The sequence below is a fragment of the Protomyctophum bolini genome (genome assembly GCF_963924005.1).
Source record: "Protomyctophum bolini genome assembly, chromosome: 9".
Taxonomy (NCBI): Eukaryota; Metazoa; Chordata; class Actinopteri; order Myctophiformes; family Myctophidae; genus Protomyctophum; species Protomyctophum bolini.
Genome location: NC_137870.1, coordinates 40,867,140 through 40,895,113, shown reverse-complemented (window position 1 = coordinate 40,895,113; position 27,974 = coordinate 40,867,140). Strand labels below are relative to the sequence as shown.

The 27,974-nt window shown below is 42.4% G+C and overlaps 1 protein-coding gene across 7 annotated transcripts in view; it reads left to right on the top strand.

Moving 5' to 3' along the window:
• The first annotated feature begins 674 nt into the window (after positions 1-674).
• Positions 675-27,974, top strand: part of fli1 (Fli-1 proto-oncogene, ETS transcription factor) — a 54,883-nt gene continuing 27,583 nt past the window's right edge. For 2 of the 7 annotated variants that reach the window (XM_080772811.1, XM_080772807.1), the window contains exons 1-5: positions 675-807; positions 3,427-3,513; positions 17,112-17,326; positions 18,675-18,832; positions 23,042-23,245. In XM_080772811.1, coding sequence (XP_080628937.1) covers positions 3,475-3,513; positions 17,112-17,326; positions 18,675-18,832; positions 23,042-23,245 — 616 coding nt within the window. In that variant the 5' untranslated portion in view covers positions 675-807; positions 3,427-3,474. Of the gene's footprint in view, positions 808-3,426; positions 3,514-7,758; positions 8,194-8,323; positions 8,766-17,111; positions 17,327-18,674; positions 18,833-23,041; positions 23,246-27,974 lie in introns of those variants that run through there. The other 5 variants (XM_080772808.1, XM_080772813.1, XM_080772810.1 and 2 more) reach the window with 5 other exon arrangements.

Sequence of the window (27,974 nt, the reverse complement as noted above, 5' to 3'; positions counted from 1 at the left end):
CCGCGTGTGTTTCTGTATAGCAGATTCCCAGGAGACCCGACCCGTCATTACTCTATTATTATTTGCCACATATTGATAAGCCTCGCGGTGTTGCCAAACCTATAATTCACAAGTCGTCGGGAGTCGGGAATAGATATTCCGAATATTTGTCTCAACTCTCAAAGACCCATGCACGCATGCACGCTCATTTGCCTTTTTAGTAGTTTGATCAAACTAATAATGGTTTGAAGGTTTACCTTTCTTCTTGTTGGCATTTCATTCTATAGCATTGTTCGTTATTTTGATGTCATCAAATCCATAGATCACACCAGTAGTCCCACATTAACAAATTCCTATAAAATAATTTGATTATTAACGAACCATCATTCTGGATTAGCAGGTGCCATATATGGCCATAGTGCTATACTGCTATAATTAAGCCTTATCCTAAACCATTTAATTGAAAACATTGTTTAAAAAAATGTTATTGTCCAAAAAAAACACAGCATTTTAGTTGATTTATGATGCCCTTTATGGCCTGTGTCGTTTTTCCTCTTATTTCACGGTTCAATGGACTCCTAATTCAGGCTCCCTCTCACACTCCGGGCAAGGGGAGGTTTGCTCTCGCACCTCATTGGTTGTGGCTGGTGGCTTTTCTCATCTTAGCTAACCTCGCCATTCATACACCCGGCGCTCCTTTACAGCCCTTTCCAAATAACTTACTGTCATCTTAGGTAACGACTTAGTTTAGACGCGGGGGCTTAATTGTTTTAAATTGCGGAATAATTAAATCGAAAGAACGCGACTCTGACATAACAACAACGACAGGTGAGTGAGCAAAAACAACGTTTGGGTTTGGGGCTCGCGTCCTTACTAGAGCCAAAATGTCGGTGTTGATGTGCATGCTTGAAAGATAATAAATCATCTCTTGTTTTTGTCCGTGTGGAAGCGTTTCACCCCCTCATAAAAGGGCTGGTTCAGTGCCATGACGATATCGAAACGCTATAAACTGACATCATGCAGCCTTTATACAATAATTAAATAATATAGGCTATTTATCGTCGTGTCATTACGTTGGCTTATTGTAACTGGGCTTTTTAAAATATTTACCTCATTGTTTTAACGTCGCGTTTTTTGTATAAATGTCCATTTATTTCGTCTTCACTGCCCGCTCCCCCCCGCAGTTGCTTGCTACTTTATAGGGCATGCAGGTCGAAACATATAAGAAAAGAAAAGAAACGAAAACACCCCGCATAGATTATAGTTGAAATCAGTCCACTCTCACATTTATGATGGATAACAGCGCGCTTCTCTCGTGCAAGGTAAGATGCTTAAAATGTAACACTAGAGGCTCCCAGCCCACGGGCTGTCTCGGAGGAAGGTCCATGCACTTATTCAACCAGTCCTCTCTCCTGCTCTCCTGAGCCGCTGGCCGCCCTAATTGGCTGCAGATGCGGAATTCTATGCTCTTTTACCGTTTAGAAATTGGATGCATTTGGGGAACTTTATGAGGCGAGGAGCCCATGCAACGTTTGCCTGCATGCAGCAGGAGCCGAAAAAGACGAAAACAGTGCGGTCTCCCCACGCCACAATTATAAATCGTGCCCATGTTCATAATCCTCGCTGGATCATTTATCATGCCTGATTGGGGGGGCGAGGTGCATGGCGGATTGCGGAGGCATGCAGGGAACACTTCAGCGAAACATGAAATTGCACTATAAAAATGGAACTGTGGTCCAATTAAACAGCTGATCATGTGCATCAATCGTTTTGTATTTTGGTTTGTAATTTTGTAGGCTATTGTTTGTGGATGTTATAGCCTTATTGGACTATTAGGCTATACACTTCTGTATATAGTGTATACTTTACCAGTTGATCATTCCCCATCATAATATGCATAACTTTCTAAATTGATGCGGGTGCCCGCGTTTCTTTATCAGGAAGCAGAAGACATAAGTTCTGCATGGCCATGCTTAAAACCTTTAGAAAGAATAGCATATTGCACTTCATACAGGGGGAGTGCAGTGCAATAAAAGACTGCTTATAGGTCCACTTGGGTCCATTTTTACTCTATGAGTTAAATTAACTGAGGGTTTCTCCTGTGTGTTCGTTTGCTATTATTAACCATACATATAGCCTATGCAATTTTCTAGCTAGTAGGAATGTTTTGTTACTGCCTTCTTGATAATTGCGTACCGAAGGAAGGGCTAAAGACACCGTCCCCTTACTGCCCTTTCACCCTAGACTTTGTAAGCTGCACTTATTAAAGCGAAAAGTGCTTCAATATGTGGTAAGCTTTAAGGCAGGGGAGAACGGGATGGGGGTTGGGTTGGATGGATGGAACTGAGCTCACTCTGCTGCTGCGCTGTGAGTCCTGCCTGTTTTGGGCAAGTCAAAGTAATTCAACAATATAGTAATGGTGTAATGTTCATATACAAATATATTATTAACGTGTAACAGAGACAAAAGCAATATCCTTTCTAGAAAAATACCATAGGCTAAAATACCATACCATATCAATTCTCTCGAATGATTCAAGCTTAGCCTATTGGCAGAGTGTGGCTATAGGCCTACTGTGGTCTGCACCTTACATTGACGCGTGAACCAAATGTGACCTTTCTTTTTATTTTGGTGGAAGTGGTTCTGTATGGAACGCTATTCATAAAACCACGAAGCACTCCTCTCCTCCTGTATGGAGCCCATTGTAGCTAAAGCCTTTCTAGGCCTATACTACGGCTATATTTTGCTGCTATATGCTATATATAGAGTTACATTCTGTTCATGTTTTGACTATAGTCTCGGGGATCGTCCATGCAGAAAAGGCTAGACAAGACTGCAATATCTGAAACTTAATATTTCGATTTATTTTTAGGCATGCAATAAACAATTATGGCTATTCATGCAGGACGGGGCAGATTGTCAATACGCTGTCTCGAAAATAGTAATTTATAGTAATAATAAATGATATACCCCCCCCCCCCCCAAGAGAACACATGCCTATATTTCCTAACAGGCATATAAATACATAATACAAGTTATATTATTTAAAAAGCATTAAAAGGAAATCATAGGCATGTAGAGTTTTCACCTCACCCAGTAAAACTCGAGGACGAAAACATCTGGCTAAAATAGTAGGTATCCCAGAAGGCCTTATATTGGCCTTTAGAATTTAGAGTGGGCGGAAATCTGTGGTCATATTTTTAGGTGAGTATAACATCAGACAACTGCAAGAAGGAAGGGACACTTTTGTTTTGTATGAGCTATTTCTTTAACTTGCTATTAGGCCTAATAAAACGATTATTATTGGCTATTAGCTATATACCTTTGTTTTATATATAATACAGGCTATATAATATATGCTTTGCATTAAGTCAGAATTCATCCTATAAGTTCAGAAGAAGATTGGTTTATAATATACAATTAATATTAATCCCCCCCTCCATATAGGGCCCACTGAACGCAGTGTACACGCTCGGGCCTGGCTGTGACGTGAACATGTTTCAGACTGTCCCTGACACGTCGTCTTACGTCAAGGTAAGACACCTCTTCCACCAGGTAACGTTGGAGGGAACGTGCAACGTCCTCCTCTCATCTTAACTGCTTGGTTCTTTTGAGGGCCTCCCTATATATGCCAAGCCGGTGCGTTTGTGTGCATTTTAGCGATGATTTGATTGGCTGTGATCACCCCATATGATTTGATTGGCTCAATTTGACTGAGCAAAGTAGATATTGAGGATAAAAAGTGAGGGTAATACGGGTGTGATTTTATTTTTGCTATAATGTCCTAAATGTTATATATAACAGTGGGCCTCCTTCCTAACCGTTTATATGCTTTAAGATAAATGTTTTTTTACTCATTGTTGGCTAGCCTATATGGCTTATGTGTCATGTTTAAAATGTTTGTTTGCATCGACTGCAATCAACTTGTTGAAATGTTACTCTAGCAGGGTGTCAAGATCAGTGGATTTCTCTGCACTCTGCCCAGAGTTGTCAGAGCTCATTATCATATTTTACATCGCGGAGGATTTTTTCTTTTTTTTTGTTATTATTTTTTCTTTTTTTCAGCCTTTGGAATGTAAACACGGCAAATAGCGGACATCTGTTTTTCACGTTATAAGTACCGTTGCATTATTGCATAGAATCGTTTGGGGTAGGCTATAGAATTCATCATTCATAAATGCTCTGCCGGTTTTTTGAGGCCTTTTGTCAGAAGAAGATGGATTATGAAACCACGAATTTCGAAGATGCTGTAGGTTTGCAGCCCATATACGATTATTTATACGAATAAATAAAGTTCCAACTTCCAAGTCTGTTGATATTGGCAGGAAGCCTCAGTATATCCTACAGGACCTACACTGCAAAATTCAGAGTGTCCCATGAAAGGATCATATATTTTAAATTAACACTTATATAATAGAATAGATGGCCTACTAACTCAGCTCCTTCATTTTCTTTCAATGTGTGTACAGTATAGTGTGTGTGTGTGTGTGTGTGTGTGTGTGTGTGTGTGTGTGTGTGTGTGTGTGTGTGGGGGGGGGGGGGGGGGGGGGGGGGGGGGGAGGCTTATACACAAATTGTGATCACCTGAAGTCAAGAGGACTTTCTTCAAGAAAATGAGCCATTGTGCTACAGCGAGCCATTCATAATAAAATCATAATCTACGTATTTTTCCAAGGGCGATTTGTTATGTTTTGAAGACTTATTGCCCCCTTTGCATAAGGAGTCTTTTCATACAGTCGCACAGCGTTTGTGCCACTGCGGGGACTTGAGTTTCAGTGGGCCACAGACTTGGTCTATGAACAATTCCTGATTTGTTTTGAGAGAGTTCAATGGAAAGGAATGTTTTAGGAGAAAATATGCTTTGAAATGAGTCTTTCTGCTCCCCAAATAAGAGGATAGGCCTAATAGTCAATGCACAAGGCGGTCTTTTATATAGCTCATGCTTTCAGTCTCAATGTTGGATCTTTTTTTCCCCACAGAAATGCGTCTTTGTGAAAATTTGCCAATCTGTCATTTTGTAGCAGCCAAATATTCAAATTGTCTGGACATCATCATATCCCAGCTTGTATAGCAGTTTGCGTGCAAATTCTCCTACTCTTTCACTTTAAACGCGGGACAATATTGGTCAGAATGCGGCCCATATAGGCCTCAATATACAAATTCTAAAGAAATATTCTGCTTCATTCAGCCGAATCCACGGTCCAGCGTTTGGTTTTGTTTGGTTAAGGCCAGGCGAGACTGGAGCTCTCCAATAAAAATAAATCTCAAATTAATTATGGCCTCAAGCAAGGGGCCAGACAGTTCGTGCTTATATGTGCAGTGCAGCAGACTCCACTTTTTGCCCTCACTATTTTGACTTAGGCTGTCGTGTTGCCTGTGAGAAGGAATAAGGGACTTTACCAGAACTCTAAGGTCTAATGAAGAACCTTAAAAGGCCGATCAATACCGTGGTATTTGGTTAGAATAATACAAGCCTGTCACACAATTCAGTGTATATAGGCGGCTAAGCCTATCGGGTTCCCGTTGGAAAATAGGGAGGCCTATATTCAGTTAGCTTAATAATTGCATGTTGTGTTGTGTTGTGTTGCTTGTTGCAGACTTCCACTAGAACAAATTAAGATGAGAAACGACAGGCCTAACAATTGTATAACAATGATGAACCTAACCTCAGTCGTTGGTGTCCGCCCACTGCTGGCGCTCTGCCCCGATATAGGGAGACAGACTGCAGACAGACAGGCAGGCAGGCAGACAGGCAGACAGGCAGACAGGCAGGCAGGCAGGCAGGCATGCAGACAGACAGACAGACAGACAGACAGACAGACAGACAGACAGACAGACAGACAGACAGACAGACAGACAGACAGACAGACGGACGAGCTACTGGATGGCTGACTCGTGGTATAGCTAGCCAGGGGAGGAAGAAATGTCTGCCTGTCTAGCAGTCAGTGTCAAGCCAGATGTTCTGTGGTTCCACTGTGTAAACCAACTTGCATCTGTTTATTGGCCTTCCAAAATGTTTGTTACCCGCTGTATTCATTATGGTCATGGCAGTTCTGTGGACCCCCACAGCCCACCACACCCTCCTCCATTTACCTAACTAACAACATTGTTAGGTTGAGGGTGTGATAGTGTCACTGTCACTGACGGGTGAAGTTGTGACGTAACGTTGTCGTTGGACCAGTGAGTGCGGACCTGACTATTTCGGCAGCAGATGAGACTGTAATGCTATAGCCTATAGGCTATTCACAAAGGACGACTCGATATGGATTTCTCTAGGCTATATAAGTGATTGATTTATTGATTGATTACAAATTGTAACATTTTGCAGAAGGGTAGCCAAGTAAGTCTATGCGGACCAGACGTCACCTCACCACCTACGCCTTAACAAGTCCACAGTCCCGGCAGGCCTAAAGCAAGAGCTGCTGCTATGAAAACACCACCAGAGAGCACGCTATAGAATATAATATGCAGAATGAACCAGCCACTAAAGAGTTAAACAAGGTGTCTCCCTTAATTACGCGAGCCTGAACTGTAGCCTGAGGCAGGAGAAGCCTTGACCCCTAGCAGGATCCAGATGTGGTGGTCTCGGGGGGGGCTTCTATACCCCCAAAACAGACCCCCGAGTCGAAAGCAGACAGGCCGGCACGTCTGTCAGTCTGTTTGGTCACTAGTCTGAGGCCGCTCCTCCAGGCAGCATAGAGAGAGACTGAGAGAGAGAGAGAGAGAGAGAGAGAGAGAGACCCAATTGGTCTGGTCACGTTCAGAGCTGGCTCTGTGTCTAGCATCTGCTGCTAAAATTGTGCTTGAATTGATGAGGGCAATTTCGTAAGGTAGAGAGGAAAGAAGGGGGGAAATACCACCGTTCGTGGGGGTGGGGACTGACTGAGTGCATGCACGGGGATTTTTGTTTCGTGGCAAGTCAGACACAGCCCTTTGAGCTCCAAACAGGCTCCAAACAGGCCTATAGAACAATACGTTATTGTTATTAGTAATATATACCACCACCACCAACAACAACAACAACATAACATCAGCCTCCACCCACACCCCCCCCCCCCTGTAATGGGCGAATTTACCATGTGAAAATAGCCACTTCTCTTTCCAAATGGAAGCAATATAACCCATATAGCCATCCCATGGAGTCTATTTATATGTTCCAACTCCTTTCTGTTTCCTATGTGTGCGCCATAATTTGGAGAATATACATTCCATCATCCATCCATTCAGCCGAGACGCACACATGCAGAGCAGACCGTCAGTAGACATCAAGTCAAGAAAAGACGGGCACCGCATGCTTGGATTTTTATTAATGGTGTTTCAGGAAGACTTCCCAGCAGCTCGCAAAGCTATAGGCTACAACAAAAAGACACGGTTGCAACAATCCTCAGCCACATATAAGCCAGGTAGTTCACATTTCTCTCCTCTCCTTGATTTAAAGTTATCACCAGTCAGTGAGTGAGCTAGTGCGCTATATAGAAAACATAGGTCATGTCACATGTACATGTCTAGTGAAAGTGAAACTTATTTAATTTCTATTTTTCACGGTATAAAACGCAACGCAATATATGGAGCACTGAGTGGTTTACTGGAGGATGGAGGCATGGCCAGATGTGGTGTAGTATAGTCTGTGTAGGCGTGAGCCAAAAGCGCACTCTAAAACATCACGGAATCACATTACTGTCCAGGAATGCCCCGCAACGAATAAACCTCAGCGGTATAGCCCAAACCAAATTAAATTTACGGTGAAACAACGGCATTTTATCGAAAAGAAAAGCCAACACCGCCCATTCCACGATGCCTGTGGTGGTGGTATTACTTTGGAGAACGACACACAACAAAACAACACTCTCCAGCACGCCAGAAGAGCAATGGCTGTGCATAACGCAGTCAGCCATCCTGTAAATATTTCCGAGGAAAAACATCACGGCGGAGCGAGCACTCAATTGTTTTGCCTGCTTATCTCTTTGGGACAGTATCCTGCTTTTTTGGTGCCGCCGCGATGAAGGCAGGGCTTTGCCTTTCAGTGACACACAGCTTCCTTCTCAGCGGCAGTGACTTCACTTCCCAAATTTAGAGGGGAAAAAAACCATCCGGTAAACTGTCTCTTTCTCTCTCCGCGACATATCGGGGGCTGGAATTAATTCAGGAGCGTGTCATGTTTGGAATATTGTTGGGGTCCGCTGAAAATTGCGCAAAATGGACGGAACTATTAAGGTAAGGGTGGAGAACGGGGTGTAGGAGTTTTATGAGAGATTGCTTTTCAGAGTTGCGCCTCCTTTTAGTCTGTGTGTGAGCTGGAACCTCCAATCTGACAATGAGCGGCTTTTTCTCTCGGTCGGAGAGCGGTAACCAGATTTCCTTCTTCTTTTCCTCTTTCTTTCAAAGTTTCCCTTTCCCCTTTTACAACAAACTCCGCTATTGTGCGGAGGAAACCGCTGCGTTTGGATTCGGGGCTATATCTGTCACGTTTGGGATTTTAGGACCGAGCGCACAATTACGCACGTCTGGAATGTCACATAACGGAGCTCTGGCTATTTGGCTCAGACAATAGCCTATATACGCCACACGCAAACTGAAGTATAACTAAGCCAGGTCTACTACGTTTCACATTATAGGCACAACGGTTCGTTTCTGTATGCTTTCGTTTGATTTGGTCTGTGGCGATTGAGCAACACCACTCATTATTGTCGGATATGTACCGTTAGATCAGCTCGCTCACTCATGATGTGTCGAGCTGCGCAACAGTGGTGTGGCATGCCGCCCGGCTGGCTGGGTCCAGGGATGTCGTGAGTCTCTCTCTCTCTCTATATATATATATATATATATTCAAAATAAATATGTGATGTCTAGTTTTTTTTATAATAATCGAAACGAACCCGCTGTTCAGAAAATCAGTGTTGAATAGCAACTAATGCCATATACTCTTCTTAGCAAAACGGTCGTTTGGAAATTGTAGAGATATGGTAACTCCTGCTTCGTTTGCAACACTCAAACCACAAACCCTCACAATCATACCTTGGCTTGGCCCTGGTATGGTTAAACACATTTCAAAATGGCATGTTACAGTCAAGAGAGCTGGTCTATATTAGCCCTGGCTACTGTCCCCCGACATTGAAATTCCAGATGCATCGTGGCTGCCTGCAGCCACCAGATGTTGAATGGCAAGGCAAGCCCCCATTATTTTCATATAGTGCGATGTGTCCTCAGTCCATGTCTGCCAGCCAACAAGTGTATAGGCTTACAAGAATGCCACATCTGTATTTGGGGGTTATTGTTGCTGAAAAAAATGAAGGGAGCTTGTTTTCTTTTGGAAATTTAAAGTGGTGGGTCTGTGGCGGCTGGGTGTGGTGTAACTTTTAGAAGAGTGTAAACGTTGGCTAGACAAAAATGGCAGAGGCTGAATAGTCACTTAAATTCCCTCATTCTTCTCTTAACCGCTGCAGTCTAATTGTTTTTATATCAATTGCGGAGGACGTGACTCTGATGTGTCTCATGGACTTAACGGTCGACCAGCCTCAACATTTGAGTCAAATCAACAAGTTGTGACAAGCCATGTAATCAATTTCTCTATACATTATAAATGACTGGTGGGCAAATTGTATTCAGACTTAGCTATGGGGCCAAAAGGAAGGGCTCTCCAGCCATGAGAGTTTCCTGTTCTTCACAATCTTTTCCTGACAGGTTTCCTTTTCCTCCTCAAACAAAAGACAGGAATGCACCCCCTATGAACAGAATCGCTCCTGCGGGATGGGTGTGTGTGAACGCCAAACAGATGCACGTGCGTGCAGTCTGGACGCTGAGCTCTCTCTGAAGCGCGCACACACACACACACACACACACACACGCACACACAGTCTGTGTTGTGACGCATTTGGAAAGACTCACACAGACTTGGGCTGATATAGCAGCACAACAGAGGTGACCCCCCCCGGCAGGTGTCACCCTCACATAATGCTCACATTGAAGACTTAACTATAGGCCTATATACTCTGGCAAGAATGATCTTAAACTTCTCTCTTTTGCTTCTGAAATAAGTTAATGAAAATAAGTTGGGTCAGTGTGTGTCTTCATGTAGTGTATCCCCCCATTTAACCATAGTTACCAACAACTCTCTGTGCGTACATCATACACAGTAAAATCAGTATTTATCCATTTGTAAGTTAATTGGAGAGTTACAAATGGACCATTATAGGGTCATTTTGGTTACATTTGTACTTGGAGTTAAACCAACACTCAGAACTTTACTCTCTAGGAAAGGAGAAAGAAAAAACTGCATGAGATCAACTGACTGGATCTCTATCCTTTATCACACCCTCCCCGTTGGCAGCCAGTGTGTGTGTGTTCACCACAGATACTGGAGGGAAAACATACCAAATTGGCACCCTGTCTGTTGATGCTAGACCGCTCTTCACAAAGCTCGGCATGCACTCCTATTTTTAAAAGCTTCTCTGTATAATCTTGATAGGCACATGCCACGTGCCAATCAACAATTCTATTGCGCACGCTGATATGTCACTGTAGATGTAACGTCGCAACAGTCAAATAGCTGGCTTTTCCCTTATCGTGTCAGCACTGAGGCATTCTCTCTTCTCTATACCATGCTTTATCGTCCGGGCTAGCTGGTGTGGCCCACTCAGATTATAGAGTGAATACTTGCTTGCTGCCAGTGTCCAGGCTATATGATGGTCTCAGTGATGAAATCACTGGAAAGTCCAAAATGTCTACATAGGAGTGGTTAGAGAAGTTACTTTCTACTCTTGCTTGCCACAGACAGATCTCTAAATTGAATGTCATTATGGACACGGACTGACTCCTATTCTGTCACAGGGAACCTGCCATCAAACTATGTTGATGATTGGGAATGTTTTTGTTTAAATTTAATTGATTCACAATGGTGGCATTGAAATATGATATAGGCACTGTATCCATTTTTGTGTTGTTATAGATTTGAAGTGAATTGAATCATAGCTATACAAGTCATTTGACTGGGGACTCCCCGGAACCTCCGAGTCGTCATGGACCCCTGGGGGTCCACGGACCCCACTTTGAAAGCACCACACCTTGTCCAACTAGTGAACCCAAGCGCAGCGATATCACATTGTTATAGCACAGCCTTGTGAATATTGTTAAAGATACAGTACAAATACAATCACCAAACTATTTGACAATCAAAATGTTGACTGTTCTGTCTGGCTTAAATCATTTTGGAACTTTGTCATTCCATATTTAAGACAATGTGCCATTGAGCATACCAATGCATTTTATACCATTATTTAAAACACTTTTACAGCTTTAAAATACACAACATTTGGTGTTACCATCAATCCTTGTATTTTCCGAGGCAAAACATATCAAGCAATTCATTTATTTCATAACAAATGCCAGTTGTGGGGTAAGTGTGTTTCAATAGGGGGCGGTATATATTTTTGCCATAGAATGGGTCTTGAACAACTACTTAAGCCGGTCAACATCACCACTTTTCAACCTATCTTCATATAACTGATCCTCACCAATGCACATTATAATATGGTACCATTTTTGTTTGTGTGTGTGTGTGTAAGTGCTATGGACAGTTCAGAAACCTGTCTACCAGTGACATCATTGATGGGGAATCCAAGCTAATAGAAACCGCAGGCTTTCTATTCTTGGAAAGTTGGCATGGTATAATGGAAGCCATTGTTCTCGCGATAATACAAATCTAAATATTTTGTTTTGTATTTTGTTAAAAAGGAAAAAAGAAAAATCCTGCCCGCGATGATTATAGGCAGATTTATGATGTGTCGAGTGTGAAACAATTACACTCGACTTTGTGCGTCCTCACTTTTCTGTTCTCACTCAGCCATCAAATCATCGCTATAGGTACACATGCACACACAAAGCTGGGAATAGGAGGGGCTAGCACCCCTCAAAAGTAGTACAATTTTATCATGAGCAATAGTGAGGAGCAATTATATGAACATAGGTTGAAAATCGTCTTCCTTTAACAATCAGCCACACTTTCTCTTCTTTCTTAGATGAGCACTTCCATGTCTTCCTTTGTCATTCCACAGACTGTGCCTGTGCCTAAATGGCACTGACACATGAATCTGCACCATTTAGGAAGCATTTAGTTAGATTGCCATCATTATCAGAAGCTGCGAAATTGTATATTACATTTACGACTGACACATTCTGACCATCACATTTCATGAAGCGGAAGAGTTTGAGTCATATACGTGTCATTGGTCACAGTGGAAAACCTCACAGCCACTCTAATCCGGCATGGAACCAATCTACATATCAATTTAGTCATACAGTATGTCAGAGGTGACTGACGCCATAGGCCACATGAAGTCCAAGATCCACATTGGAGCTATATGCCAATCCCATGTGGATCCCGAGATCAATATGATCTAACCTGATATATATATGTATCACTTTCTCTAACTCTGCCTCACGCTGATGTTGTTGTTATACTCTTTCAGAATATACCGTTAACATTCATACAAATGTGCTCGGAGGGACCTTTGCGTCAGTCTTGACTGTTGCTATTGTTTCGATAAATAAGATTGGTCATAGTTTCCAATAATTTAAATAAACTATGACAAACTCTGTATTACAAAATATGCTGGCATGGAATTAAATCCCAGAATGAACGTCTCACAGAAGGTTTTATACTAAATAACTAAAATGGAATTTTGAAATATTGACCCGCATGCATATCAACTACCATTATAATTATTCCCTAAACAGATATATGGCATCGCGGAATGAAACCTTTCAATCTTTAGGGATTAGACTCGTCTCGGTCTAAGCCGTTCCATCAGATCCTATTGAACACAGATGTGCGTCAAATATAACCCTAAGCCCCGACACAAGGCTATAACTGTAATGATTTCACTTGTCATCTTCTTATTTGACCGATGGATTATTACAAAAAATTGGACTCAATGAAGTAATCAGCATCCATCAGGGCATCAATAAGGGCCAGGGTAACATTGTCAGAGCTTTGTGACGCTGGCACTGTCTTGAATGTCTTGTATTGTGAGATCAGCATGTTTGATCTGTGATCCCTCGAGTATGTAATCCATGCATTGCTTTGGAAGACATGAGATGGAAGAGGCGCACGTGCATTGGGGAGCTATACAGAGTATCTGGCCGAGCGCAGAGTGGCTGCGTTTGTTTTCTTTAATAAACGTACATTGCTCCAGCTGAGCTGCCGCAGAGGGGTCAGTGCAGCCGTGACCTTGTGCTTCTGTTGAGTCTTCAGCTGCGTGTTGCTCCGAGGAGGGAAACCCAACGTCTAGACAAGACAGTGACTTGTTGGAGCAGGGCATGACCCCCATAGCAGTGCTTTTGGTTCCACTGTTGGTTTGGACAGCACATTTTTTTATTTTAGTCAAATAGTTTTCATTTAGTTTTAGTCCCATTTTAGTCACTTGAAATGTTTTAGTGTTTTTAGTCTAGTTTTAGTCAACTAAATCTACAGTGGGATTTAGTCGACTACAACGTATTTTGGCGGGCCTTGATGACGTCGTAATGACTGATTTTACACTTGCTGAAAAGAAAATAGCCGATCTACAAGCTTGTACGAGCTTTTAGATCTGCTATCTTTTTGTAAAATATGTGTAAAATGACTTATACTGGATCTCTTGTCCACTAGACACTTCCTAACATTTTAGCCTAGTTTTTATTTGTTGACGAAATTGTCAATATAGTTTTAGTCATCATCATAGGTTAGTTTTCCATCAGTGAAAAAAAGGTAGTCGACATTTTTTGTCATATAGTATTAGTCGACAAAATCAACACCGACTGGTTCAGATGATAATTAGCCACTTAAACCCTATAGCGTCCCTAATATCAGAGCTACACAAGCTCACAGTTTGTTGCGTTGACATGCGTTGCCAGCTTGTAGATCAGCTATTTTCAGTGAAGATATTTAGTGTAGAGAGAAAACAGGAGGGGCCTAAAGGTATAGAAGAGCACTCAGTCTGGACTCTGGGGTTGATCTGTTCAACATTTACAATGGAAAGGGCCTACATTTTAGGCCCTTTCCATTGTATTGTTACAAACTATGCGTTGTACATGAGAAATTAAATGAAACACTTAAACCCCAGCATCCTTATTGCGGGGAAGGCTTTCACAGAAAATAGCAGATCGACAAGCTCATAACCCGTTGTGCTGTGTCATGCTGTGAGCTTGTAGATCGGCTATTTTCAGCAAACCCTCAGCCAACCATAATATGAGGTTTAAGTGGTCAAATGAGTCAACGTTGAGGCAACTGTGCATGACTTTTTCTAACAGAAACAGTTTCTGATGGGCTGCATTGGTTGAAAAAAATCAGACATGTCTGAAGTGAGTGGTGCAACAGCGCCCCTTGTTGGTACCCTAAACATACAGACATATATATGGCAATTTCATTTCTTTATAGGCCTAGGTTTGTTTAATTTCAACGTTTTTATATTTAAATGAGATGAAGAAAGTCACCACTCACAACACACATGTCGACAGGTGTGTGTAGGCTAAATATAGGCTTTAAGGAAACAGGTTTGCTTCTAACTGTATTCATGCAGGAGGCCTTATGTGCACAATGAGGACAGGTATGGCTGTGCTCTAGTCTAGGTTGTCCATTTCTATGCTGTTGTGTTTGACAGTGTCCCAAAAGTCCCATGGTGTCTGATTGGGTGCCATGCTGCCAATTAGGCCACACACAGACTTCTGTGTGCGGCCTAGCCATTGCTGGAGTGGTTGCACCTCTCAAAAAGCAGATAGAAGACTTCACTACGCATTGCTATGTGATGCGCTGAGAGCCTTTCGATCTGCTTATTGATTTAGTTTGAAAAATATCTGCATTTTAACGTAGCAAAGAATTGAAAATTTTAATAAAATGTTCTTTGTAGCTTTAAAACTTTAAAAGCAAGTAGGCTATTCAGTACTGACTCAATTACAAGTTGAATAATATTTGACCATGGAGGAGTACCGAGATTAACTGGGATGGGTACTTTGTCAATGCGGCTATTCATTTTTGCTAATTTTGACAGGGGGGGCACGGTCCTATACTGGACCCTGCAGGAAATTACATCTGGCCACAAAAGATCATGGGATCTATTGAATGTGAAGGGGGAGGCGACAAACTGACATAGAGTCTATACTACGACAGTGGTTCCCAAACTTCTTCATGTCAAGGACCCTCAAATTGACACCAATGAGCCCGCGGACCCCCATTTGGAAAAGATATGCCAGGGACCCCTCCATAAGAGAAGATTTTGACGGCTCTAGCAGTGATTCTCAACCAGTTTAATTGCAAAGACCTCCAGTTTGACATGCATCAGTCTGCGGACCCCCATTTAATGTCATTTATATCTCTGGGACCCCCAATTTACATTGGAAAATCAATGTTAATTTAACTCTGAGAGTGTACAAATGGAACCAAACGCAAACGGACCCGTTAGGGTCCATATGTACACTTTCAAGAGTTACAGACCCATAAGGGTCCATTTGGTTCCAAACTATCATTTAGCTGGGGACCCCCTGGAACTCCCTCAAAGACCCCTGGGGGTCCCCGGACCCCCACTTTGGGAACCAGTGTACTACGACACACAGTGTGGCATCCCAATCCCCCTTAACATTCAGTATCCCATGATCTTCTGTGGCCAGATGTCATTTCATGGGGTCTAGTAGGGCCATAGTAAATATGAACACAAAAAACTAAAATGTTACAAATGTCAAAAAAACATATTTAGCGGTCAAGAATAGCTAAAATCGCTAAAACAAATGAAAGCAGCACATGAAAAAGAATGAACACGATCATCTTTCACTTTCTCTAATAATAACCTAACATGAACCTTGGTTGAGAAAACCCAAAGTTGTCCATTATTATAGCACGGTGTTGCGCTTGAAATGTATCATTAATGTTATGATCTCTATCAATTCAGAGTCAGACTATATTATTCTAAAAGGATGAATGCATATTTGAAGACGATTATTAGTTATTTCGTTTTCTGTATAACAAAATGTATTCCACTATATGGGTAAAATATTAATAGAACAAATGCTAATACGTCTCTCAATATATCAGTCAGACTCAGCGCCAGGTTTGCATAGCAGCCCTTTACAGCAGTGGTTCCCAAAGTGGGGGTCCGGGGACCCCCAGGGGTCCTTGAGGAAGTTCCAGGGGGTCCCCAGCTAAATGATAGTTTGGAACCAAATGGACCCTTATGGTTCTGTAACTCTTAGAGTGTACAAATGGAACGGGTCCATTTGGTTCCATTTGTACACTCTCAGAGTTAAATGAACATGGACAATATAAATTGGGGTCTCGGAGATATAGAAATGCCATTAAATGGGGGTCCGTATAGACTAGTGCATGTCAAATTAAACGAGGTGGGGAATCACTGATAGAGCCATAAAAATCTCCTCGGGGGTCCCTATAATATGGCATTATCTCTTCAAATGGGGGTCCGCGGGCTAATTAGTGTCAATTTGGGGGTCCTTGACGTATTGTGGGCATATTTGAAGTCATGCTAACATCAACAGGATGTCAACGTTGCTACATAGGCCTGAACACTGTATACACAAACTACTTAGGATGCCAGATTGCGATATGACAGCGTAACTGCACATAATTGCTGCAAAAAAAAGTTTTGAGATCACAGGCTTTTGATTTGTGCCGACAGTCAGAGAGAAAAGATTGAAGTTTCTGAGTTAATTTTCTGAATTTTCTTGGGAGTGGCAGAAGCTCAGGGGTAGTAGAGTGGGCGGATGGGAACCGCAAGGTTGCCAGCTTGAACCCTGTGGGCTCCCCCAGAGTTATAGTGTCGAAGTGTCCTTGAGCAAGACTCTGAACCCCTAATTGCTCCCGATGTGCAGGTTGGTGCCTTGCAATGGTTTCCTCCGGCCATCTGTGTGTGAATGGGTGAATGTAATGCACAATCTATGTAAAGCGCCTTGGATGAAGGCGCTATATAAATGCAACCATTTACATTCATTTATGAAAAAAATATGAAGATACAAGATTTCTGACGGACAGCAACAACATAATATAGCCTATACTTTTGCTGTTTGTCTTGTCTTCTCCATTTTTGTATACTTGTACTTGTACGAAAGAAAGAAGAAAAGAAAATAATGCTAAATATTCCCTCTTTGACCTACAGGAGGCGCTATCAGTAGTGAGTGAAGACCAGTCCTTATTTGAGCCTCCGTACGCTGCTGCTGCTCCGCTCCCCAAGACAGATATGACTGCATCTGGAACCCAGGACTACGGACAGACGCACAAGATCAACCCCCTACCCCCGCAGCAGCAAGAGTGGATCAACCAACCGGTCCGGGTCAACGTCAAGAGAGAGTATGAGCACATGAACGGATCCAGGTGTGTTTATGTTGTCGTGTTCCACGTCGTCCATTGCATGTGGCTTTACCTTCCACTGCTTAATCTGAAATATGGATGTTTCTATAGCCTATAGTACGCATAGTATGCAGCAGGAGTTGTCATTTGACTTTTAGCACAGTGGTTCATGTCAAGGATCGCCAGGGACTCACAGAAGAGAAGATTTCTGTAAATAAAAAATCTAAATGAATCAAAACCTTCCTAACATTTTCCATATATTTTCTAAATGTTCAAATCCGTTGAATAGCAAACGTGTAAACAGACGTATAAAGTGGATGAAATGAGTGTGATGCTATATTAACTACCTTTGCTGGGGATCCCCTGGAACACGCCCAAGGGCCCCTGAAGGGTTCCCAGACCCTCAGTGGATAACATTTATTCATCCATTCTAGTGTGGGTGACCACATTTGATCCCTATATGAAATCTAAATGAATGCTAATTGTCTCTAAACCCAAATGGCATCCTTTGTGTTTTTTTTATTATTTTATTTTTTAAATCTTTATATTATTTTTAAAACCATAATATCAATGGGACATAAATCTGTCATGAAGGGCACACCTACTGAAAACATGTAAAGCTACTACTAGTCTCGCGTGGCCAGACTGTTGCATTTTGCAATTTTCAAATGCTTCCGTCATACAGTCTGGAGAACGGAAGCTCTGATCACGAGCAAGCGACAAAACAAGGACTATTAAAAGAGGACAGGAAGGGAAGACCGTACGGTGGACTCCATGTTTCTCCCTGGAAGGAAAGAAACATGCGCAATGGGCTATATGCAGCCAACACTTCCGCGTTCAGTTTCCTTGGTCTCAATTGCGCATGTTTCCTGTCCCCTTTTAATAGTCCTTGGTGATAAAGTGGAAGTGAAGCCTCCTCCTCACTTCCGTTTTTTCTTTACAATGGCGCAAATGTAGCCTATTAAGAATATAAATCATCTATTAGCATATATAGCATGCTGCTTAGCAGAAATTGATATTAAAAAATACAATGTAATTAAAGATATCTTTAAATACATTTTCGGGAATGGAAATGGCAGCTTCCTTACTCGGATTGTATAGTTCGAGACTCTATATAGCATTCGGAGATTGTGGAATAGTTTGTGGAGATGCGGAGATTGTGGAATAAGCTACTACTGTTGTTTGTACTTACAGGTATTTTGCCAGACTATGAGGTTTTACAACTAACCTAAAGTGTGTGTGTGTGTGTGTGGTGTGTGTGTGTGTGTGTGTGTGTGTGTGTGTGTGTGTGTGTGTGTGTGTGTGTGTGTGCGTGCGTGCGTGCGTGCGTGCGTGCGTGTGCTTGCGTGTGCATGTGTGTATGTTCATAAAGCAGGGAGTCTCCTGTGGATTGTAGTGTGGGTAAATGCAATAAGCTGGTGGGGGGCAACAGCGACACATCTCAGATGAGCTATGGAAACTACATGGACGAGAAAAACGCCCCTCCCCCCAACATGACCACCAACGAGAGGAGAGTCATAGTTCCTGCAGGTGAGCTTCTGCACTGCACACAGCAGCTGCCATTTGAAATGTTATTCTAAAACGGCGGTCTTTAACCTTTTTTTCCCATATCAAGGGTCCACGCATGACCGTTTGATGATATTTAGCCTCTCACTCAATCAGACCCATGCAAGAATATTTTGTTGTCGTTGGATTTTGTCCACAATTCCATGCTGTATTGATGTTGTTACCAGGCGAGATAACAGGCACACATTGATCAAACTATCAATTGTTCTACATTCTCTAAATGTGAAGACTTAAGTAATGCACATAACAATAATGTAACTCTTGAGAGCATAACATGAAACCACATTTTCATGTTACGGGGTTAAAGTGGTTAATCAGCGGATCCTTATTCTATACTTCGCCATTATAACGGCCCAGCGCAAAAAGGTTGAAAATCCATTTTTAGGTAAATACTGTGGTTCCTTTCAAAATCATAGAACATCCGGTTTGTATAAATGTTTATATTTGTATTCGTCGTCGGTGGCCTTAAAATGGCTTATATTATCCAATCCTATCTTATATTAAAATGACCGGTAAGAGTAGGTAGCACTTTCTGTAGCGTAGATCTCATTCTATATAACAATACTGTTCATTTAAAAAATATCACACACGTACGTGTGAAGTGAGGGGCGCTCATTTCGTCATACATCATCATACGTCATCACATTCCGTGCTCAGGCAGCTCAGCCAATCGAATCATCACAAATGTGGTACACATTCCGTGCTCAGCCAATCAAATCATCAATATGTGGTACACACAAACACAAAAAGCTGTGCATAGGAGGGGGAGGCATACACTTTGGTCCGACATATCATTGGTTCGAAGGAGCATTGGTCTGAGGTGCGTTAAGGGTCGGGAGAGGGTTGGGGTTAGGTTTAGGTGTGCTGCCCCCGTGCCTGCGGTTATGGTTAGGGTGAGGGTTTGGGGTAGGTTGTCGTTCGGACCAATGGTATGTCGGACCAAACGCATGTACCCCATAGGAGGGCCCCTCAAAAAAACACTGCATCTGTAAATATCCCTTAAAATATTTGTACAGGTGCAAAAAGTGTTCCCTCCCAGCACTTTTCTTCAAGACCTTTTCACTGCTGCTGTATATATTCAGACTTTAGGCATTGCTCTCTATTGGTATAAACTTGGAGATGTTGTAAATGTTTTATGACTCCCATTTCTATTTAGCTGGGGCAACGGGTGAAAGCTGTTTGTTTCGGTGTTTTAGGTCACTCCAGGGAACAAATCAAAATGCACCCGCGTGCAAAGACCTGTGTTTCTCTACGAGCTCTCCACGCTTCTCTCACCTTCATCATATAATAACAGTGGTGGAAAAAGTACTCAAATGTTTTACTTAAGAACTAAGTATCAATACTGCAAGATAGAAGTCTGGACAAGTAACAGTACAAAAGTATTGGCATAAAAATATACTCAAACTAGAACTGCACTCTGCCGAGTGCATACTTGCTTGTTGCACACTAGTAGGCCATAAATGGCCTACTAGTGCGCAAGCAGAGCGCGCAAGTACTTTCGAGAGAGAAAGTAGTCTGCGTAGTCAGTTCTGTAGAAAAATTCTCTTCTCTGAAATGGTATGGATTTCTGTAATTTATCCTAAAGTTCTGTTTGGTTTAGTTAGTTATATACTACAACGACGTTAAGCTTAATGGTTAACTTTTTGACATTTGCGTGATTTTTATACAATCCAGAAACATGTAGTTGTAATTTGATTAGCAGTATACTGTGGTTACTTGGTTCCAAAAAGTGAAGACAAGTTTTCTTCAACGGTAAATCTGTGCCTGGTTTGCTGGGACTAGTTACAACATTACGTCATCCTTGAGAGAGTACATGGTGTGTATATGACGTAATGTTGTAACTTGTAACTTGTAACTAGTCCCAGCAAACCAGGCACAGACTGTATGTAGTTGTTCTAGTTACAACTACATACAGAGTATGTAGTTGTAATTTGATTAGCAGTATACTGTGGTTACTTGGTTCCAAAAAGTGAAGACAAGTTTTCTTCAACGGTAAATCTGTGCCTGGTTTGCTGGGACTAGTTACAACATTACGTCATCCTTGAGAGAGTACATGGTGTGTATATGACGTAATGTTGTAACTTGTAACTTGTAACTTGTAACATTACGTCATATACACACCATGTACTCTCTCAAGGATGACGTAATGTTGTAACTAGTCCCAGCAAACCAGGCACAGATTCACCGTTGAAGAAAACTTGTCTTCACTTCGAAGAGACCAAGCGAAACGATTACTTGCGCGCTCTGCTTGCGCAAGTAAATATATGAAAAGTAAAAGTAGTCATCATGCCGTTCAAAGTTTTCAAATGTATAATAACCTTTTGAAAATAGCAGTCTACAAGTTCACAAAGTGTCGCATCGAGACACAACGTGAGCTTGTACATCGGCTATTGTATAAAGGGCTGAAGTGGTTAATGTATGTTTTGTAATAATAATCAAAATCTACAAAATAACTATAGTAACTAAAGTTTTCAAATAGTAGGAGTAGAAGTAAAAGTACTGGATATTGGAAATACTCAATTAAAGTACAAATTGTACTTAATTGTACTTGTACGGTATACGTAAATGTACTTTTCACCACTGTATAATAATAGTAAAACAGTATAACTAAAAAAACATCGCATGGATGCACCTGGGACGTATCCTCAGTGATGTAACCTGAGGTCAACAGGGTTTCGGGTCTCTCAACATCAACATCATACCCCTCACGCAGGCGACCCAGCCGGGCGTGATCAAGTCCCGACTTACGTCCCAGTAGCTACCCTCAATCAGTCCCACTAGGGAAAAACCAGGGGCACACAATCCGTTGGAACTACTCCAGAACTACTCTGCCAGGGCTGGGAGGTACACTTCTGGCAGTAGAGGTTGTTTGTTTGTTTGTTTGTTTATTTATTTTTCACCAGCTACCCAGATTATTTTTTCAATATAACAAAACTGAATGTGCTCTCCCTAGAAAGAGGAGTTAACGTAATTAATAAAGAAAAAAATAATTCAATTTTAAGGACTGCTCAAGTGTTTCTCCTAAACTGCTGTGCAAAAGGCCACCCATTAGCCTAAAAACTCACCACATACAGTCCATGCCACTCCTTAACCGCTAGTGGTGAGCTTCATGTTTGCTTTCCAGACATGATTTGAACAGCCTCGGGTCAAACAGAATGGTCAGATAGTTTTTATGGCTTGTTTTCGCCTTCTTAGGTGCCAGATGGGATAGGGTTTGGCTTTGGCCACATAGAACAATATGTTGCGTGTGCCAGGAAGCTTATAGACAAACGTAAGAAACTCTTTATTTGTATTTTAATGAACTTGGTTAGTGGATTTCAGTGTGATTGAAAACGTACGTGCCTCTACCTGAATTGCCCCGTTGCAGTAAACACCAGCCGTCTGTTTTTAACCACACCGTTTAAAGCAGAGAACAACTTCCAACTGCTATTTCGGCCGGTTCTGCCGCTGATATGAAGTGCTGTTTCCAATTTCTACACCTCTGCCGCCATACTGCTCATTCAAAACCTTCTCAGCTTTCCATGCCCCGTCTGCCTCTCTCCACACATGAATCTTTGCAGTTAATAAACCATCGCTGTTGGACGAAAACCCTGTGAAAACCCGTCATGAATGAATGCAGTATTTTGTACATCATCGTATATGTCAGTGTCACGCAAAAGTATATTCTTTCCCAGTTAGAGTAACAGTTTTGGACTTTTCGGTTTCTACCCAGACAGAAAGACTAATCTGGCCCGAGTGTGCCCTTAAGCTTCACATTGAATTGTCGAAATGCCCTGTGTCCAACAATAGAGAACTGTGGTTGTGCTGGGAGGCAAAGAATCCTTGAGAATTACACTGGGTTGCTTCATTGCTGTTTTCCTCATCATTTTGTCCAAAAAGCGCAGATACACTTCATACGTCGGACAGTCAACAAATCATCCGAACACAGGGATTCTCAGTCGCCACGGCTGATTTCAGTCAGACATGTCTCCTACAGTGTGTCCTGCACCGAAAATAGGCAAGCTTATACTACAAGCTTACAACAAGCTCGTAGATAGCCAATTTTGGTTAGGGACTTGGCCTGTAGCCTATTTTTTGGTCAGGACTTGGCCTAGCAACATATTTCAGTCGTGAGATTAAATTTTTTCCTTAATCCATGTGAACATATGTTTGTCCTCCTTTTCTCCCTTCCAGACCCGTCCTTGTGGTCACAGGACCACGTGCGCCAGTGGCTGGAGTGGGCCATCAAGGAATACGGTCTGCTGGAGATCGAAACGGGCATGTTCCAGAGCGTAGACGGCAAGGAGCTGTGCAAGATGAGCAAGGAAGACTTCCTCAGGCTCACCACCCTGTACAACTCCGAAGTCCTTCTCTCTCATCTCAATTACCTCAGGGAAAGTAAGTGTGCCCAGAAATGGAGCCTATATATCATGAACGGTTAAATCCTTAGAGTTAAATTGACACTTTTGGAATTGACTGTGATCTCAGATGCCAAATACAATACTGAGCACAGCAATACATTTTGGTGTCATCGTTGCCACATTGTCATTGCACACTTTCTAACATACTGTGGGCTGTATTTTGCGTGTCTTAAGTACCAGGTCTTATTCCCTAACTTGAGTAAACTAAAGACCTGGAGGCGTGATCAATGCTCTTTGGCTACTCAGAATAGCCAAATGGCATTGATCACGCCTCCAGGTCTTTAGTTTACTCAAGTTAGGGAATAAGACCTGGTACTTAAGACACGCAAAATACAGCCCTGTAAGTCCATAGTGGTATAACGGGACCGGATGTTTCGTATGGATATAGTTACTTTATTTGTCCTTGCGGAAATTCATTTTGTGCCAAGCAGTCATCAAGATACAAAAACACAACACACATGCACAATATACAGACACACCACACAATACATTGACAATACTAAGTTCACAGCTCCTCTCTTGCAGAGAGGGGAAAAGAAAGAAAAAGCTACCAGTCATAGTTCCAAGAGGCGTCACATTACATTACATTTTATGCACGTACTATGTATGCAGAACTGAGATGGGGCCTGCTTTGTTCAGAAGTCCTATACTTATGAGGACAAACGATCTTGAAGGTGCAGGTAAATAAAATAGACATACTACATGTACCTGTGTGATAGGCAAAAGCAGTTGGTTAATGGTTTAATTGTGAGAAACAACAAGGATCATAGGAGAAGATATCGTCAATAAAACCACATGTGTCTGTCTAGCAGATAGTCTGTTTTTATGGCAATGTGCTGCATCGATAGGAAGCTGAAGTACTGACATGAGGACAACCTATTAGGGATACATAACCTACTTAACTGATGGTTGGCCCTTTATGTGTTACAAAACATAGTAGTCTAATGTTCACAGAAGGAGCTCCGTCTTGTCTCCCTTTGGGTTGCAATATTTGTATTGCTTGCAGGCCTGTATTTCTGTCTGCCTTTTGCACAGAGGTTAGAGTCAGCTTTCAGTAAAGACATTAGCCTCTTTTTCTCCCCAGAGTACTTCTCTTACTTTTGGATGAGAAGTGAGGATGAAAAAATGCCAAACCAAGGGAAACAACGCGACACACTGTTTTTTTTTCTGTCGCCACAGTATATTCATATTACAGTCAACAAACAATGAAATTGCCCTTACTGGAAACCTGGGCCCACTTTATCCAAAATGGCTACTCAGTATTTTAGCGCTGCAGTGGAAACAGGGTTTCTTTCCCTCTCCAGATAACCATCTATATCCCCCCAACTCCACTTTGCTGTGCCTTATTCCACATAGTCTACAGAAAGATGAAGCCCAGGTGCATTGCCTCAGGAACCGTGCCTAGGCCCGTGTGTTCAGAACAGCCTGGGAAGTTTACATGTGTAATTTTTACAATGGAAGCAACAGAGTTCAACACTGCATATCCTCAAATAGGATTTCTGTACTGCTTGTTACGTGATTTAGCTGGAGATATCACATACTGACAAAGGCTGGATAGACAAAGCATTTGCCATGTAAGGCATATGGTGAAGTAAAATAAATAATAGATTTTTATCAGAGAGCGACCCTTTCGCTTGTTATTGTTAACCGGAGAGATGAAGTCATAACGAAAGAGAGTCTTGGGAGATACGCAAATGTACCTAAGTTAAAAGCATGATATCATATAAGAGAATGATACTGTAACTTCTAGTGTGGTCAATACCATAATAGTAGGGTGATAATATAAAAGACCAAGGGTTATGAGTGACTCACACATGATTGAACATACAGACGTTCGATTTGAGAAATAAAAATGGCAACATTGTAGTTCTGTAATTAACCCCAAATCAGTGTTATTACTGTACATAGTAGTGTCTGGAAGGCAGACAAAACAGTGAATGACCTCAGCCTCACTTTTTCACTTTGCAGTCTGCTAGCCTGTGGTGCTATCGCGGTATGTCAGGAGAGCGGCAAGAGCGCCGGCTGCGGCCGCAAAAGTATCAGGACACTGGCTTGGGTGGAGTAGCCGATGGCTCGGCTAAATTTAACGTTATACTCCTCCAAAGAGAGAGAGAGAGAGAGAAAAAAAAGAAGAATTGCGATGGGCCTCGGTTGTGATGTAATGGGAACTGTATTTTGTGGGTGTCAACAGTTTTCTCTGTGCATGGCTGTCTGGGCAGAGAGGGATGCTTGTCGTTGAGCATAACGGCCTCATTGTGTGCAGCCCGTGCAGCGAGCAGCGAGCGGGTGGATCTGTGTGTCTGACCGCCGCTGGCCACACTCTGCCAAGCACTTTTCATTATGGCCGCTGGCTGGCTCACGCGGGACTTAGCTTATGGTCGGGGTGGAAACCTTGTATGTCCAAAACTGTTACTTTTCAGGAGAAGGGGGGGAAAACGGATCCCGATGTATAGTTATTATTTAGTCAAAAGCTCTTGGTAATACCTTTTGTAACATATTGATTGATTGATTTATTAGTTTGCAGAATGGGTACAGTACAAACCAGAAAAGCACTAAGAGTGCTTTACATAAGGGTCCTCCTTACTCTTACCCATTTTCACTTTGACTTGCATAATTATATTGACTTGTATAATAGCAAGACTATCAGTTCTACAAGTTCACAATCTCTTTGCTATACTTTTGTGTGATAAAGCGGTATGAGGAAGTCGGGGCATCAATTGACCAAAGAAACATTTGAAACACGGACTTAGGAGGTTTCTGGCCCGCCCGCCGGCGTACATTCTGCAGTATGCACTGCAGTATGCGGCGCTGTGCCGCATCACCACCACCACTGCTCCCTGTTTTGATTTAGACCCTTGTGTGTTTTGGAGACAGAAGAGATATCTTGGGAATCCTCTCTCTCCCCGCTCGCCAATCAAAATTACTTTGGACTCGTTCCCAACGGTATACGAAGAAAAAAAAAAGAAAGAGAAAAAAGAGCAAATCCCTCCAGTCCCGTCTGTGTCCGTGTCTGGAATGGCCTCATGGCGACCGGTTTCAGGCGGCTCTCGGCCGATGTCTGAATTGAAAGCGGGGCACATATTATTATTGACACGGAGAGCCCAGAGGGCCGAGAGGAACTATGTCAGTGAAGGCACGTCCAGTATGGTGGAAAAAAAAGTACTTGAGTTAAAGTACAAAAGTATTGGCATGAAAATGTACTTAAAGTATACCAAAAGTAAAAGTACCGGTGCTCATTGTATACAGAATCTCCCGTTTCGAGTTTTCAAATTGCCGAAATGTATATACTAGGGCTGAAGTGGTTATAGTGATTAGGGCTGAAGGGCTGAAGTGGCAAATATTCAAAGTAACTATAGTAACTAAAGTTTTAAAGTAATTCTAGTGGAGTAAAAGAACGACATCTGTCTCTGAGATGTAGTGGAGCTGTAGAAGTAAAAGTACTGGAAATTGGAATTACTCACGTGAAGTACAAATACCTCAAAATTGTACTTGAGTACAGTACTTAAAAACAGAAAGGCGGGAGGAGAGAGAGAGAGAGGAGAGTATAGTTCAGGGTTGATGCCGACCGACCCCGCAGCCATCGGCCCGTCGCTGATTTGGGACTCTGAAGCTGTTCTCTGTTTCTTAACCCCGAAGCACAAACAAACACACTCATCATGCAGAGCAGACCTGCTCACAGAAAAGAGAGACCGCCGGCTTCACTCACAACAGCTGGATAGAGGCTGCGTTTCCAGTACAGATAGAGAGACAGTGGAATACACAAGGGACAGAGAGACAGAGACAGAGAGAGAGAGAGAGAGTACATTTTTACTCCACTATGAGCCAACAATTGTACTTTTTACTCCGCTTACAATTATTTGAAAACCTTAGTGTACTATAGTTACTTTGGAGATTTATACATTAACCACATCAACCCTTATATACATCTCAGCTATTTTCAAAAGATCCTGTACACATTTTGATCTGGTGAAATGGTATACATTCTGCAACATGAGTAAACTTTTACTTTTCGTATATACTTTAAGCCCATTTTGAAGCCGATACTGCCCATATATACGTAAAACATTTGAGTATACTTTTTCCACCACTGAGAGAGAGAGAGAGCAAACTAAGACTACAGGCCCTGGAAGTATTAGTGATCACAGATCATGTGACATTGCCCGCCAACATGAAACCCCTGTTTTCTCCCTACAGTCCGCAGACTCCGCACCTCCCCCCCCCCCGCCCCTACCGAACGCCCCCACGGTCGGTTGGCGCACAGGAGAGAGACTGCAATCATTTCATACACATCTGTCTGCATCATGTGTGCATTTTTTAGTCTGTTTATTGAAACTGATTAACATTCCTTAGAGTCATTAAGCCCCCATACGTATATGTACACTCGGGCCAAGCAACCGAGGCAGGGACACGCTTCCCCACCCTACGGCCATACCATAACAACGCATTCCTGCCACGTCACGCACAGAAATATCACTCCGAAACGAACGCCCACGCCCACGGCCCGGTCTGTGGGCACCGACCGTCTGCCTGTCTGCCTGCCTGTCTGTCTGTCTGCATGGGCCAGCTGCGTGCCGTAACAAGGGTGGTTGCCACCCGTGCATGATTTTGGCCTCATTGTTGGTCACTTATCCAAGATTTTTATAAGCGATGGACGCCCGCGCCCCAATGTGCTTTCAATTTGGTGGGTGCAATTTGAGAATTTGTTC